This window comes from Kogia breviceps, chromosome 7 (genome assembly GCF_026419965.1).
Source record: "Kogia breviceps isolate mKogBre1 chromosome 7, mKogBre1 haplotype 1, whole genome shotgun sequence".
Lineage (NCBI taxonomy): Eukaryota > Metazoa > Chordata > Mammalia > Artiodactyla > Physeteridae > Kogia > Kogia breviceps.
The window spans coordinates 69,631,510-69,647,537 of NC_081316.1; the positions used below are offsets into that span (position 1 = coordinate 69,631,510).

The 16,028-nt window shown below is 37.1% G+C and overlaps 1 protein-coding gene across 2 annotated transcripts in view; it reads left to right on the top strand.

Moving 5' to 3' along the window:
• The window catches only part of PDGFD (platelet derived growth factor D), a 229,870-nt gene that overhangs the window by 193,075 nt on the left and 20,767 nt on the right, over positions 1-16,028 (top strand). For both annotated transcript variants that reach the window (XM_059068284.2, XM_059068285.2), the window contains exons 4-5: positions 6,205-6,267; positions 10,298-10,496. In XM_059068284.2, the coding sequence (XP_058924267.1) occupies positions 6,205-6,267; positions 10,298-10,496 (262 nt within the window). The remainder of the gene's footprint in view (positions 1-6,204; positions 6,268-10,297; positions 10,497-16,028) is intronic.

The following is a 16,028-nucleotide window of genomic DNA, read 5'->3' on the forward strand; positions in this document are numbered from 1 at the left end:
CAGCACCAAGGGGCTAAGATTCCTACATGGACTGAGGGAACAAAATAGCCAAAATATCAGCTCCTTTCTTCTAGGATGGAACATACTGCCTTTCAGGAGCAAGAGCTAAGGAAATCAAGGGCTGAATTTGTCCTGACTTCTTGGACCTAGCAAACAGTTCTCTCTCCTCAGAAGAATGGGACATGGCTTTTAAAGCACTTACTGGAGTTTGCTGTAACAAAAAACAGAAATACGTTTTTGTAAGCTGGACTGTGTTGATACATTTTAAATGAGTATTCACTGTTCCATTTCAGCATTTCTTTCTTTTTTTTTTTTTTTTTTTTTTTTGTGGTACGCGGGCCTCTCACTGTTGTGGCCTCTCCCGTTGCGGAGCACAGGCTCTGGACGCGCAGGCTCAGCGGCCATGGCTCACGGGCCCAGCCGCTCCGCAGCATGTGGGATCTTCCCGGACCGTGGCACGAGCTCGTGTCCCATGCATTGGCAGGAGGACTCTCAACCACTGCGCCACCAGGAAAGCCCATTTTAACATTTCTTAAAGTAATGCTAAGGGCAGTGCCTTTCAGCACCCATGAAAAAGGAGTTTGTCTTTCATTAACCTGCAGCTCGAAAAACTAGCAGTCTACCCAGGATGATATTAAAAGTATGTAACAAATCGTATGACATAGGCACCAACTGCTCAGAAAGGACTTTGGTTATAAAGTACAGATCTTTTTCAACTTATGACAAGGTTGAAACCCGTTGAACATATCATAAGTCGAAAATGCATTTAATACACCTCATCTACCAAACATTGTAGTTTAGCTTAACCTTCCTTAAACATGCTCAGAACACACATTAGCTTATTGTTGGGCAAAATCATCTAACACAAAGCCTATTTTATAATAAAGTGTTGAATATCTCATGAAATTTATTGAATACTGTACTGAAGATGAAAAACAGCATGACTGTATGGGTACAGAATGGTTGTAGTGTGTCGGTTGTTTACCCTCATGATCTTGTGGATGACTGGGAGAGAGTATATCCATACTACATATTGCTAGTTGGGGAAAAGATCAAAATTTAAAGTGCAGTTTTTATTGAATGCATATTACTTTTGCACCATCATAAAGTCAAACCATCTTAAGTTGAGGACAATCTGTATTGCTTGCCTATACTGGGGGGTAGCAGCTGAACGTCTTTCCTGAAAGTACGCTGGGGACCAGAGAAATTGGAGTCTGTACCAAAATTAGCTAGGAACTTGGGATAGAGTGGAGAACAATAAACAAGGTCCCTGCCATTCCAGAGCATACTTTCTAGTTGGGGAAAGAGATAATCAGCAATAAAACAAATATAAAATCATTTCTGTTCATCATAAATGCTTTAAAGAAGATTAAGCCGGTTACATGAATAGAGTGACAAAGAGTGGGAGTATTCTAAATAGAGCGTTCAAAGGACATTCTCTAAATATATGATACTTGAACAGAGAACCAACTGATGAGGAGCCAGTCACTGAAGACCTGGAGAAAGGGCATCCCAGCCAACAACAAATTTAGATCCAAAGGGAGAAGAAGCTTGGAGTATTATTTGGAAGATTGTAAGAAGGCCAGTGTAGTGAGAGGATAGTTAGGGAGAATTGTAGAACATCAAATCAGAGTAGGACACCAGCAGATGAGGCAAGCAGTGGTCAGCTCTTATAAAACCAGATTCTGAGTGCAATGGAAAGATGTTGGAGTGTTTTAAGCAGAAGACAAAAGTGACTTGATTTACAGTTTAAAAAGATATCAATGAAATAGAGTCGAGAAACAAGAAATAAATCAGTATTTCACAGTGGAATCAAGAATACTCAATAGAGGAAAGATAGTCTTCAATAAATGGTGTTGGGAAAACTAGATATGCAAATACAAAAGAATGAAATTGGACCCCGATCTTACACTACTCACAAAAACTAAATATAGATTAAAGACTTAAATGTAAGATCTGAAACCATAAAACTCCTAGAAGAAAACATAGGGGAAAAGCTCCTTGACATTGATCTTAGCAATGTTTTTTTTTGATATGACAACAAAAGCAAAGGCAATATATGTAAAAATAAGCAGTTGGACTACATCAAAATAAAAAGCTTCTACACAGCAAAAGAAACAATCAACAGAATGAAAATGCAACCTGTAGAATGGGAGAAAATATTTGCAAACTACATATCTGATAAGAAGTTAATATCAAAAATATATAAAGAACTCATACAACTTGCTAGCAAAAAAAAAAAAAAAAAAGAACCAAATAATCTGATTTAAAAATGGGCAGAGGACCTGAATAAACATTTTATCCAAAGGCATATAAATGGTCAGTAGGTACATGAAAAGATGCTTACCATCACTAGTCATCAGGGAAATGCAAATCAAAACCACAATGAGATATTACCTCCCACATGTTATGATGACTATTATTAAAAAGACAAGAGATAACAACTGTTGTTGAGGATGTGGAGTAAAGGAAACCCTAATGCACTTTTGGTGGGAATGTAAATTTGTGCATCCACTATAGAAAACAGTATGGAGGTTCCTGAAAAATTAAAAATAGAACTACCATATGATCCAACAATCCCACTTCTGGATATATATCCAAAGGAAATGAAATCACTATATTGAAGAGAGATCTACAACCCCACATTCATTGCATTATTCACAATAGCTAAGACATGGAAACAACGTAAGTGTCCACTGATAGATGAATGGATAAAGAAAATATGATATATAGAAATTATATATATGTATGTTATATATATTATATATATTTTACATTTTATATGTATATATATATTTTTTTTACCACAATAAAGAAGGAAATCCTAGATTTGTGACAACATGGATGGACCTTGAGGACATTATCCTGGGTGAACTAAGTAAAAAAAGATAAAAACTGTATGATCTCATTTATATGTGGAATCTTTAAAAAAACATGAAATTCACATAAAAACAGAGTAGAATGGTGGTTGCTGAGGGGCAGAAGAGTTGGGGAAATGGTGAGATGTTGGTACAGACTTCTAGTTATAAGATGAATAAGTTCTAGGGATCTAATACATGGTGACTGCTGTATTGTGTACTTAAAAGTTGCTAAGAGAATAGATCTTAAATTGTCTCACCACACACTCTCATACACACACACACACACACACACACACACTTGTAATTATGTGGGTTGATGGATGTGTTAACCTTATTGTGGTAATCATTTAGCAATATATACATATTATCAAATAATCACATTATATACTTTAAACTTACACAGTGTTTTATCTCAATTATTTCTCAATAAAGCTTGGAAAAAAAGATAATTCTAGCTGCCATGTGGAATGTGGACTCTACGGAGAAAGGTAGAAGCATGGAGAAAGTTAACAGGCAGTTGGCAGACTTACTGGTATCTTGGATTTGGGACGTTATGGGGGAAGAGATGAGAACGACCATAGTGAGGATAGATTTAGAAAGTAAAATTGCTATGTTCCTTCCCATGGAGAGATTTTCCATTCAGGGCTAAAGTTTGGAGTTTCTGTATTTTATTTTTATAAGGGATATCATTCCCTTTTATAAGCTTATTTTAAATGTCATTTACATATAATGGCAAACTTTTGAAATAAGGTAAAAGATAGTTGGTTTCTTTTAAATGTCTAATATTCATGTTCCTTAGAGAAGATACATTTACATTTTATCTAGGATTTAATGAAATCCTTTATCATTTGTGCCTGTTAAAGTTTCTGGTTAGAATCCTGTAGCCCAGATAGTGAAGAAGATAGTCTTCAATAAATGGTTCTGGGAAAACTAGATATTTAAATGTAAAAGAATGAAATTGGACCCCTATCTTATAATACTTATAGAATTTACATAGAACCTTCTACCAATACTCTGCTTTATTCCTTTCCTGCTTTTCTATTGACTCCCTTTTTGGACTCTGTTCCATCTTTTGCCCTCAGGCATACAGTTATCCAAGCTAGCTATAATGATGTGAAAGATCACCACACAATTTGTACTGAGGAATGGGTTTTGCTGGTCCACGCATTCCCAGAAGAAGGCTACGTGATACAGAGCACACCATTTATCTCTCTGAGAATTGGTTTTCTAATAATTAAAATGAAGAGATTGGACTAGATAATCCTAAAAATTCTTTTCACTTCCAAGATTTTAAGATTGTCTCTCTTCTGATTTTCATATGTTGTTGATATAATCCATTACTTGCTTTAATTAATTACACAATGTTATATACATCAGCTATTTTTATGCTGATGATTCCCAAATTTATATCTCAAGTTCAAGACTCGCTCATGAGGTCCATTCTCATGTAACAAATGGATTTCTGAACATCTCTACCTGGACATTGTATAAGCACGTCAAACACTTTATGTCCAACATGACTCATTAACTTTCCTCATCAACTTGCTACTTCTTCTATATGCTTTCCTCACATTGTCTAGATCTCTCTCTCTTTGACTGAGTCTTCTACTCCACCTTTCTTGCAAATAACCATCTACTTACTTATCTACTTATGAGTCTACAAGACTCAGCTCAAGAGTCACCTCGTTATGCAAAATTTTTCTAAAGCCTACTTCCTCTGCATGCAGAATTTTTTACTGCCTGTGATATCCTGATTAGTATCAGCACCTGCATGAGTTTGTTCACCTGTTTATTTATGTGTCTACATTTTAAGCTCCATGAGGGCAAGTATAGTTTCTTATTTCCTTTGTGATTCTACCCTCAGCTTAGAATGTATCACAGTAGATGATTAACAAGTATATAATGAATTAGTAAAAATGAAAATTCTCTGATCTGAGAATTACTCATGTCCCAGTTTCTTATCTGGAATATGTTCTCCCACCAATAGTCTCTTCAAGATAGGGGCAAGCCATTGGCTTTCTTGCTTTTTTCACCTGTTTACCAGTTTATGAAGACTCATATAAATGCCAACCTCCATTTGTTTGCACACATTCGTCTGTGAGAATTCAGTGCCCTTTCCATATGTATTCTGTCTTGCAGGGTGCAGAGACCACATTTTCTCTTTCTTTCCTCTCTTCCCTAAGGCTGAGATTTGAATAGTGATGTCCAGCCAGTTTTTAATAGATGTTCATTCCTTGAAGCCCGCATTTGCCTTAGCTCCCTCTGGTAAACAACTAAAATTTCTTCAACATAGACATTTATATATAAACCAGTTTCATCACGAGCACTTAATAAATACATTTCCGGCTTCTCAAAATGCTAATGAAATTTAGACCTGATACTTAGCTCTCATTCAGTATACTTAGGTGTATAAGCTGCCAGATTTGAGTGGCTGAATTTTTTATCAGCATCATCTTAAAATACCTCCTACTCCCTGATCGGGCTAGAAGAAATTAACTAAGGTGATTTGTTTCAGCAGGGTCAAGAAAACATCTGTGACTTGTAAAAATGATAGGATTAGCTTCCCTTCCCATTATGTTTTTAAAAGTTACTGCTACTAGAGTAATTAACATGAAACTTATAGACAAATCAGAAAGAAGTTTGCCTTATAAGAGAAGTTTCTTTCTCTGGGGTCACAAATCCTTTAAGACTTCTGAGATAACTTTCTCAGGTCTGCTCTCTACTTTCTTTTCTTGAGTGGGTAGTACTTTGTCCCTCCCATGGCCATTTTCTTTCACCTGCCAGTCTTCCTGACATTTCTTGATAGAGTCAGGAATAGCACTTTGTCAGTTAATTTATTTTTGTAAAGATCACAGATTGAAAGTGATGCAGAACGTAGTTCAAACCAAATAACCATTAATACTGACAATAATTATCATTACTCTTTATTAAGCACTTTAAGTGCTAGTTATAATTACATAACTAATGCATTTAATTCTCAAAACAGCCCTGTAATTTAAGCATCCCATACCAGCCTTTTACAGAAGAGGAAGAGAGGAGAGTAGATTTCCTGAGGTCACACAGTCAGTAGATCGCTGACTTAAAATTGGAACTCCTGTCCCCACATTTTTTCATTTCGCCAGTGTTTATACGTAAATGTGAATGCAGTTGTCCATGTCTTGAATGACAAGGGTTCTTGAGGAGAGGTGCTTAAGACAGATGGTGACCTGTTCAGCAGTAATGTAGCCTGTATTCCTGTTGTCACTTAGTTGGAGGAAGATTCAGATGGCTGAGATGAAACTGTGCATGTAATGAATTGAACAGAGGTTTGCCTGACTCACATGGATGTTTCTTTGCCTTCTAGGAAGATTTCCAACCTGCAGCAGCCTCAGAGACCAATTGGGAGTCAGTCACAAGCTCTATCTCAGTAAGTAATTATTTTTTCTGTTGCCTGCAAAGACAACTGATGGAGTAGTAGCTAAGGTCAACCCTGGGATGACTTCAGCTGCATGAAGGATCTATGGCTGGACCCAAAGCCAGATCTCAAACATGATGTGTTCTTCCATTTCTTTTAGGTTATAGTGGGCTATGTCAGATGCCCTTTTTTCTCCTCTTTCAGAAAGGTTTCCAGGAAATGTCAGTACCCCTTGTAGGAACAGGGGATAGACAATGACTTAAATATTTATCAATTTCAAAGCAGAATGTTGCAACTAAAGGACTGTCCAGACATATCAAAGGTATGAAAGAGTTCAGGGCCCAAGCTCAGGTGGGGAATTTTGAAATAGTTTTTTGAATATTCCAGGGGATGCCGTTAACCTTTGCATTTTCAAGGATCTTTTCAGATGTGAAAAATCCATGTTTATGGTAACATAATTTAAGTGCAAGCCAGGCTGGTGTTCTATTTGGCTTGAAAATAAAACATAACTCACCCTGAAACTATAAAATGGTTCATGCTCCATTTTTTTTTTCCTCCAAATTTAGTCATTTCCCAGTATTCTGTATACTTATCTATTTTGTACAGAAAGAGCAGACTTTGTTTTCACCAATCTTATGGGTAGCACTTATGTAGCAATAAACTGCAAGATAATAAATGCAGTTCTTCATTAAAAGATTAAGAGCATGGAGAAAGCTTGTCCATGGTTCTAAAGTGGGTTAGTGTGGCTGAGTCAGAGTTGATTTTTTTTTTTCCCAAAAGCATTGTTCTATCTTTTGTTCTTGGAGCGATTTTTAAAAAATTCCCTCAGATGCCAGGATTTCTTCAGCTATGGATTCTGTGACTATTTAATTCACCTGGTGTGGCTGCTGAACTAGAACATGATCTGATCGAGATCAGTGCAGTCTCTAATGGTGATATTAAGAGTGTTTTGTTCATTTCTGATGGTCAAGAATGCAGGCTCTGAACCTAGCTGAGTATAGGCAATCATTGTCAGGAAGGTGAAAATTAAAATAAAGCAGGTAATACTGAGGAGCTGGGAGGTTAGGCAAGAGGTGTGGGCAGTTAGCAGCCCAAGACTGACAATTCAAGGTACATGTCAGTGGCAGCTTTTGCCATTCAGGACCTAGTGTTCTATTTTGACAGGAGATCCTCTGGCTTCTCAAGTATCTTATACATGATAACTCAGGGTTATCTAATCATTCCTGCCCAAAGGGCAGAAATCAAGTTTAAAGGACCCTTCACTGATTCAGGATAATCCAGGTCCTCTTAAAGAGAAGGATTGTCCTGTCCATTTGGTGCATCTGTGGAAGCTCAGCACTAGGTCCAAATCCACTGGAAACACTTCTGGGTTGAGTTCCAAGTCCAGGTTCTGCAGAGTCCTCTAGGAAGACCAGGGGGACCTAGCTCCTTTTCTCAGCATTCTGATTTTCAAGAACCTTCTGGAATAGGAGCAAGGGCCCTTGGACCTACCATTTACTTTTGTATAAACCATTCTTTGTTTTTGTTGAAACTGGTTTACAGAACATTTTTACAGATTCTTATCATTGCTTTAAAAGTAATTCACTTAGCTTTAAAATTGATTTTACAAACATATAACAAAAGCTGAATGAGATCAAGTTTACAGTGCAATTGAAAGAGGCACACCCAACTAGTATTTCTCTCAAAAATAGCTCTTATATAATTGCCTCGGAAACAAAAATATTCTCATGAGTTGATTAGATCACCTAGTCACTCATAAATATTTTCTTAAATATCATTAGTGTTTTAAGTCAAAACTTGAAAAGAGCAGTAAAACTCACACACAAGGACACATTTACATTTTACCTATGGTTTGGATTTGCTCTTCAGACTAGTGTTAGAAGAGACTAGACTCCCTCCTCCTCCTCAGGGAGTAAGATCCCCTCCACAGCTTTCTCTTGGAGAGATATCTGAATACACACAACACCTTAGGTACTGATAGGACCAACCCCAGGAAGCTCCTTGCCAGGAGTTCCTCAGAGCCATTTAAGTAGCTTATGCTTGTGTCTGAATGGCTTGATTGACATTCCTGCTTTTGTTTCAAAAAAGAGGGAAGAATTTTAATTTCAAAGCTTTCATATGCTGCCGTGCACCTAACTTTGGCCAGCTCATTTTGACTTTTTGGTTCTTAGACCCACATGATACAAAGCTAATCGTAAATCATCTGTTGTGTATGAGCCGGGTAGACTGTAGATCCAGACAATCCAAAGTTTAATGGGAATTTGGAATTTTGTTACTGATTCATAAATTTAGTCGCTTTTAGCATAGGATGCCAAGAGGGATCTGAAAATCAGAAGTGATATGCTTCAATCAGGGTTCAGCTTCTATGAGAGAGACACACACACACACACACACACACACACACACACAAACACAAATACACTCCTAGATTAAGGAGCTGGCCTGATACCTTCAGCAGTCTATCTCATGTCTCACACGCTACTCCACAAACCCCATCTGCCACTTACTCCCTTTCCCTACAGGGCTTGTTTGAAATCTCCTAAATTACACCAATGGTAGGTTATGCTTTTATAAAACCTGTTAGTTTTGCTAAAGACAGACTGTTCCCCTGAGAGCAAGTGAACCTTTGGGGACTTTTGGATCTTGATTGGCTAAAAAGAAAATGTGTTACCTGAGAGTGAAAATATAAATGTGGGCTTTACTGTCTGGGACTCTATAATGCATAGGCATATTATTTTTCAATAGGAATGCAACTGAGTTTCAGAAATGCAAGTTTTCATTAATCTCTATTTTTCCTATAGAGATATGGGATATTTGCCCTTGGGGGATCTTATTTGTTTGGCTGTTTCTTTAAAGACATTTAGAAATCATTGGAGACTATGTGCTTTCCATTTCCTTGTTAATGGGTCATGAATTTTTACAGAGATGTTTGCTACATGGCTCATTTACCTCTAGATTATACAAGGGTTAGTTAAGTAAGTGCTTGGAAACTTAAGTGGGAGTGTATTCCATGGCAAAATACATAATCCCTTCCAGACTTTCGATGATGTTGCATTCCCCATTTGAAAAGTATTCCTGAGAATGTTTTAATGGCAACTGGGATCCCTCACAAACTATAGCACTTAAAATGCACACATACACGGGGAGGGGGAAGGGGAAGCTGGGACGAAGTGAGAGAATGGCATGGACATATATATACTACCAAATGTAAAATAGATAGCTAGTGGGAAGCAGCCACATATCACAGGGAGATCAGCTCGGTGCTTTATGACCACCTAGAGGGGTGGGATAGGGAGGTTGGGAGGGAGACGCAGGAGAGAGGAGATATGGGGATATATGTATATGTATAGCTGATTCACTTTGTTATACAGCAGAAACTAACACACCACTGTAAAGCAATTATACTCCAATAAAGATGTTTAAAACAATGCACACACACGCGTGTGAATCTTCTACTCTTAGGTCAAGGGAGCCAGTTTCATGGCTTATTATCCTTGTCGACAGTTAGTAAGCTGGTTAAAGTGCCAAATTTTATCAAGATATCTCCAGAGAAAATTTAAACCCTGTTCACAGAATGTCTACAATGCTAGGTGAGCTACAAAGATGAGACACTGAGGCTAAATGGAGAGAATGAATGGATTATTCAAGATTTGCATGGAAAAGAGTTCAGAATTTACCTGCTCACCATTATTTGTAAATATGGATATGATGATTTGAGACTTTGAACGAAGAAATTGCATGACTTATTTTGATATTTCCATTTAGCTGGTATTTTTTTTAATGATTACAATTCAGATGACATGGATGTTTTATGACCTTCCAGTTTTTGATTTGCAAAAACGTGAATGACTATGATTTACCACTTAATTGTTCTTATTTAAGAATATAGCAAGACTATGGCACAGTGGCTTAGCATGATATTTATGTACATGATGTCTTGTAATCAGAAGTCTGTTTATGTTCCTTCCATATGGTTGTGTGACTCTTGTATTTCGTAGCAATGGACTTTTTCTGAGTACACTGAGCTGTATGTCACTCTTAGGGGGTATCCTATCACTCTCCATCAGTAACGGACCCCACTCTCACTGCGGATACTCTGGACAAAACAATTGCAGAATTTGATACTGTGGAAGATCTGCTCAAGCACTTCAATCCAGAATCATGGCAAGAAGATCTTGAAAATCTGTATTTGGACACCCCTCATTATCGAGGCAGGTCATATCATGACAGGAAGTCAAAAGGTAAGAAACAAATAAGATTCTTCATAAGCAGATAAAAGTGCTAATAGTAATAAGTAAGAATTTGCAATGCAGTGTAGTTAATTCACTTACATCAGATGATTACTGTTAGTTCATTATCACATGTCTTTTACAGTACAGCACCTTCAAATGATCTGTGTTTTGTCCAAACTGTGTTATTTGTATTGGACTAAGAAAGGTTTGATTCAGTCAAAGATCTGTCATAGTTTGGAGCTAGAAAAGACCTTATAAAATCATCTGGACCAACTTTGTGCTTCTCAGCAAGTAAGGCATCATCAGTCCCACCGTAAACAGTAGAGGCAACCAAAGTCAGGGAAGGTAAATAACTCTTCAAAGGCTGCATGGCAATGGAGAGGAAAGGAGAGTCAGGCTCTCTTGCCTCCAATGGCAATGCCTGTGTAACAGTCCCCTCTGCCTCTCTGATGGATGTGAATGTTGAATTAGCCTGGGACTCAGTCATTGTTGGCAGGAGACACTTCTGGTAAAGTAATGGTCAAAACTCTGGAAGATTTCACTCTACTCATTCAATGTCTATTCTGAAATTTTTTATGAGGTCCTACTATGTGCTTTGTGCCCTTGGTGGTTCATAGGATATAAATGTCTCAAGGAAGAAAACAATATCTGGGCTATTTCGGACAAGTGTGAGGGCACACATTCAGCTGGAATGTTCAGGAAAGCAAAATGAAGGGAGAAGAAAGGAATATTCAGGCACAATTAAAACATCATGAGTTAAAACAGTAATACTTACACTCTTAAAAAATAGGTATCCTAGTACTACATCTGAGTGATATGATCTTAGGACATGGATGTTTATTTGAATGTTTAACTCAAATTAATATAGAAATAAATTGTAATTACCTCATTGAATAAAACTATAATTTCTAGTCTGTTATGTTTAAGATTTGTTATTATTTAAACTTTCTCTACAAGTCTTGTAAGGCTGCCTTGCATCATAGATATAAAGGTATTTAGTACAATACAGCTTGTTTCCTATACTTTGTAATAACATGGGTACTTTCAGGAATTAAAAGGAACCCTGGGCCCTTTTGTAGATAATGTTTATGTTGGTAAGGACAACATATTAAAACATGTAGGCTGAAATGACTAGCTGGTTAACTCCTGCCTGGGTCTGCTGCTTATGGCTTAGGTCATAAGCTTATATACTTAAAGTGCACAGCTAAGTGGGGACAGCACAGTCACTGGTAGCCCTGATGTTAGTTATGCAGATATGTCATATGTAGATCAGTGTAACTCTCAAATCGAAATTTCCCCAGGGCTCAGATTGGATTCAACTCAGAGAAGAAATGGCTTTTCTATAAAGCGTTGCTGTCTTTGGATCTCTACTAGGTCAACTTGAAGGAAAGTAAAATACTCACTGTGTTTTGAAAACCCCAGAAAAAAATATTAAAAATAGTATTGGAGAAAGAAGTGATAAAATCTGACTCTGTCTTCAAGTATCTTAACCACTATAGCTATTTGAGAGGCAGCCCTTCTTGACACTTATTTTTTTTAAGTATTAAAATTTAAAAATCACCTAAATTCATTACTTATTTTTCCCCAGATACTTTGTTGAGTTGGAGGCAAGGTGTCTCGGTTCAAAGCCTAACCCTGCCACTTAGAAGTTTTGTGATTTTTTTCAGCAAGTCACTGACTCTTCCTGAGCCTCAGTGTCCTCATTGACAATGTGTGTATGATAACACCTACTTTCGGGAATTGCTAGGGGTGCCATCAAAAGCACTTGGCACATAGTACTTGCTCAAGAAATGTTAGCCAGGGCTTCCTTGGTGGCGCAGTGGTTGAGAGTCTGCCTGCCGACGCAGGGGACACGGGTTCCTGCCCTGGTCCGGGAAGATCCCACGTGCTGTGGAGCGGCTGGGCCCGTGAGCCATGGCCGCTGAGCCTGCATGTCTGGAGCCTGTGCTCCGCGATGGAAGAGGCCACAACAGTGAGAGGCCCGCATACCGGAAAAAAAAAAAAAGAAAAAAAAAAGAAATGTTAGCCAGCTGTAGCTACTGAGAATTCTGAAATGTTTTGAAATGTTTACCTCACTTCCCTGGGGAAGCATTTCTTGTCCCTTGTCTCCCTGTGAAGCACACCACTCCAGAGTTTGTAGTACTTAGATGCCACAGCATTTATTTGTCCTACTACTGCATTGCTATTTGTATCTTTGTGTTTTCTCTAAGGGAATATGAGAGCCTAAGACCCAAGGGTTTCAACTCTGGCTGAATATTAAGTCACCTGGGGAGCTTTAAAAAACTATGGGTGCCTAGTCCTATCCCAGTCACAATGACTCAGAATCTCTGAGGGCGAGGCTGAGGTATTGATATTATTTTATGGCTCCTAGGAGATTGAGACCAATCCTTAGAGGCAGCCAGGGTTGAGAGATGGTTCATCCTATATCTCCAGTAAATTGGCACAGTCTCTGACACATTTTAGCTGCTCAGTTAATGTTTGTGGAATTGAAGATATTAATAATTCAGTATTAGTATATTTCTAACATTTATAGAAACCCACCCCATAGACTAAGGATTGTACTTTATTAAGAATGCCTTTGGTTACCGAAATAACCTTGCTAGAACATTCAAGGCACCATTCTACTTATTTCTGACAGCATAAACATTTCTCTCCCCTGTTGGCTTAGATTTCATTTCTCAATCTCTTGTTTAAAATAGCCCTAAGGCAGGTCTGTACCCTTTCATTTAACACTGGCAAGCCACCACCATCTCTGCACTTGTATAACTATGCTGATTTATTTGTTTATCATTCCACTGATACTGAACCACCTGCCTGTATCACAAAAGCAAAGGAAGTCAGGTTTAATATTTCAGCTGTTATTTTCAGCTTTTAGAACTTAAAAGTACAAATTCATGGTTTGTATCCTGATGTATAAGAAAGGGGACAGTGAATAAAACAGTGAAAACCGAAATGTAGTTATAGATGATGGAGGTCCATTAGGTGTCAAATAAAATGTGAACGTTATAGGATCCCTAAAAAAGTTTTCTACTATCAGTATAATAATCTCTTAATGATGTTGTACAGAAACAAACTTATCATTTTTAAATATCTATTGAGCATCCATTCTTCTTATTTTCCCAGACTGATCAAAAGTAGCACCTTTCATGATACCAAGGAGCAGGATTCTAAGATGACCCTTGAATGTGAATATATACATCACAAAATTTTATAAACTCTAAAATAAAGCACAAACACACTAGGTGAAGAACTTATGTAATGAAGTAGAAAACAGTTAATAAAATTAAATTCTATGCTTTGCTTCTACTGTTATTTGAAGGAAGATTAGGTGACAGTGAGTTTTTAGTTCTCCTTAAGAAGAGACTTGAAAATGAGAAGCAAGAGGACAGTAAAAGTTTACGGAGAAGAGGGAGAGAAAAGAGACATAACTTTACCAAGTATTGAAGCCAGAACTTCAGCGTATAAGGTCCATTTTTTTCAAATTCACAAGTAATAGATAAGCACAAACTTGTCTGTAAAGCCTTCTGGACTGATGATAATAGGACAAGTTAATATATCCAACTTTCAGTTTCCTAGGGGGTAATGGAGAAAAGGGTAGCATGGATAATTGAACTCTGTAGATAAGTACAGTTCCAAAACCCAATTTTTGCCAATAATTTCAGCTCCATGCCTTCAACCTCAAAGCTGCCCAGAAGTTTAAAAAAAAAGTCGTTTGAAATTCAAGTTGTATTTACTTCTTCTGATGAACATGCCAATAACATAGTAAATTTGCACATAATTAGGTAAAATATTATATGGATATTCTACAAACTATGTAATCACTCTCTGAATCATTGCATGACCACTGTAGTTTAACTGAAGTTACACTGCAATTCCTTTAAACCACAATACTTTGAACTTGGTAGCAATGTATATTTACTCAAGTATATAGCATGAAATTGGACATCTCTACATTGAAAAACTATCAGCCTTAAACTCTACTAGACTGGGCATTAATTGAGAAGTGATTTATGGAGATTAACAATGTAAGTGAGATGCAGTCTTTTACTTTTTCCAGGAGAGCTTGACATTCCTGAATGATGATGTGTTTGCCATAGAAAAATCCAACACATAATAGCAAGAGGAAAACCTGTTCTCACAGTTTGTGTTGTGATTAAAATATGGATATAATTGTTGAGGCACACCAACTTAATAGTTTTGAATTACAGTAATGCTTGACAAAAATATAATTTTCCCCAAAGAGTTGCCATTTTTTTAAAAATTTAATTTAATTTAATTTTTTTATATAGCAGGTTCTTATTAGTTATCTATTTGATACATATTAGTGTATACATGTCAATCCCAATCTCCCAGTTCATACCACCACCACCACCACCACCACCAGCACCCCGCCCTGGCTTTCCCCCCTTGCTGTCCATACGTTTGTTCTCTAGATCTGTGTCTCTATTTCTGCCTTGCAAACTGGTTCATCTGTACCATTTTTCTAGATTCCACATATATGCATTAATATATGATATTTGTTTTTCTCTTTCTGACTTACTTCACTCTGTATGACAGTCTCTAGGTCTATCCATGTCTCTACAAATGACCCAATTTTGTTCCTTTTTATGGTTGAGTAATATTTCATTGTATATATGTACCACATCTTCTTTATCCATTCATCTGTTAATGGGCGTTTAGGTTGCTTCCATGACCTGGCTATTGTAAATAGCGCTGCAATGAACATTGGGGTGCATGTGTGTTTTTGAATTATGGTTTTCTCTGGGTATATGCCCAGTAGTGGGATTGCTGGGTCATACGGTAATTCTATTTTTAGTTTTATAAGGAACCTCCATAGTGGCTGTATCAGTTTACATTCCCAGCAACAGTGTAAGAGGGTTCCCTTTTCTCCACACACTCTCCAGCATTTGTTGTTTGTAGATTTTCTGAAAATGCCCATTCTAACCAGTGTGAGGTGATACCTCATTGTAGTTTTGATTTGCATTTCTCTAATAACTAATGATGTTGAGCAGCTTTTCATGTGCCTCTTGGCCATCTGTATGTCTTCTTTGGAGAAATGTCTATTTAGGTCTTCTGCCCATTTTTTGATTGGGTTATTTGTATTTTTAATGTTGAGCAAGTCTCCATTTTTTGATGCAGGGGCCAAATTTGATGTACATTCTTCTTTAAAAAATCAGTAATTTAATATTGAGTGAAGCAAACATATTGATATTAAATTGAGTCCAAATGATGGAGTTTGAAATATATGATTTTCATAGACTCTAAATGCTTAGATGTTGTAACTCTGGGACAGTTACCAACCCATTTCCCAGGATCTAATATCAATTTGTGATTTCTTACATGACATTATTTTGCTGTAACACCTAAAACACTTGATTCTTTAATTTGAAAACTATTTATTGGTAAATAACTAGCATAAGAAGCTGATGAGTAAATGAAATAAACATGTTTCATATAAAATGTTTGAATTGGTTCCAAATTCCCTTAGATATAAATATCTTTTAATTTTAACTTAGTCATTTATTGCTCTTTCTTTGTCCT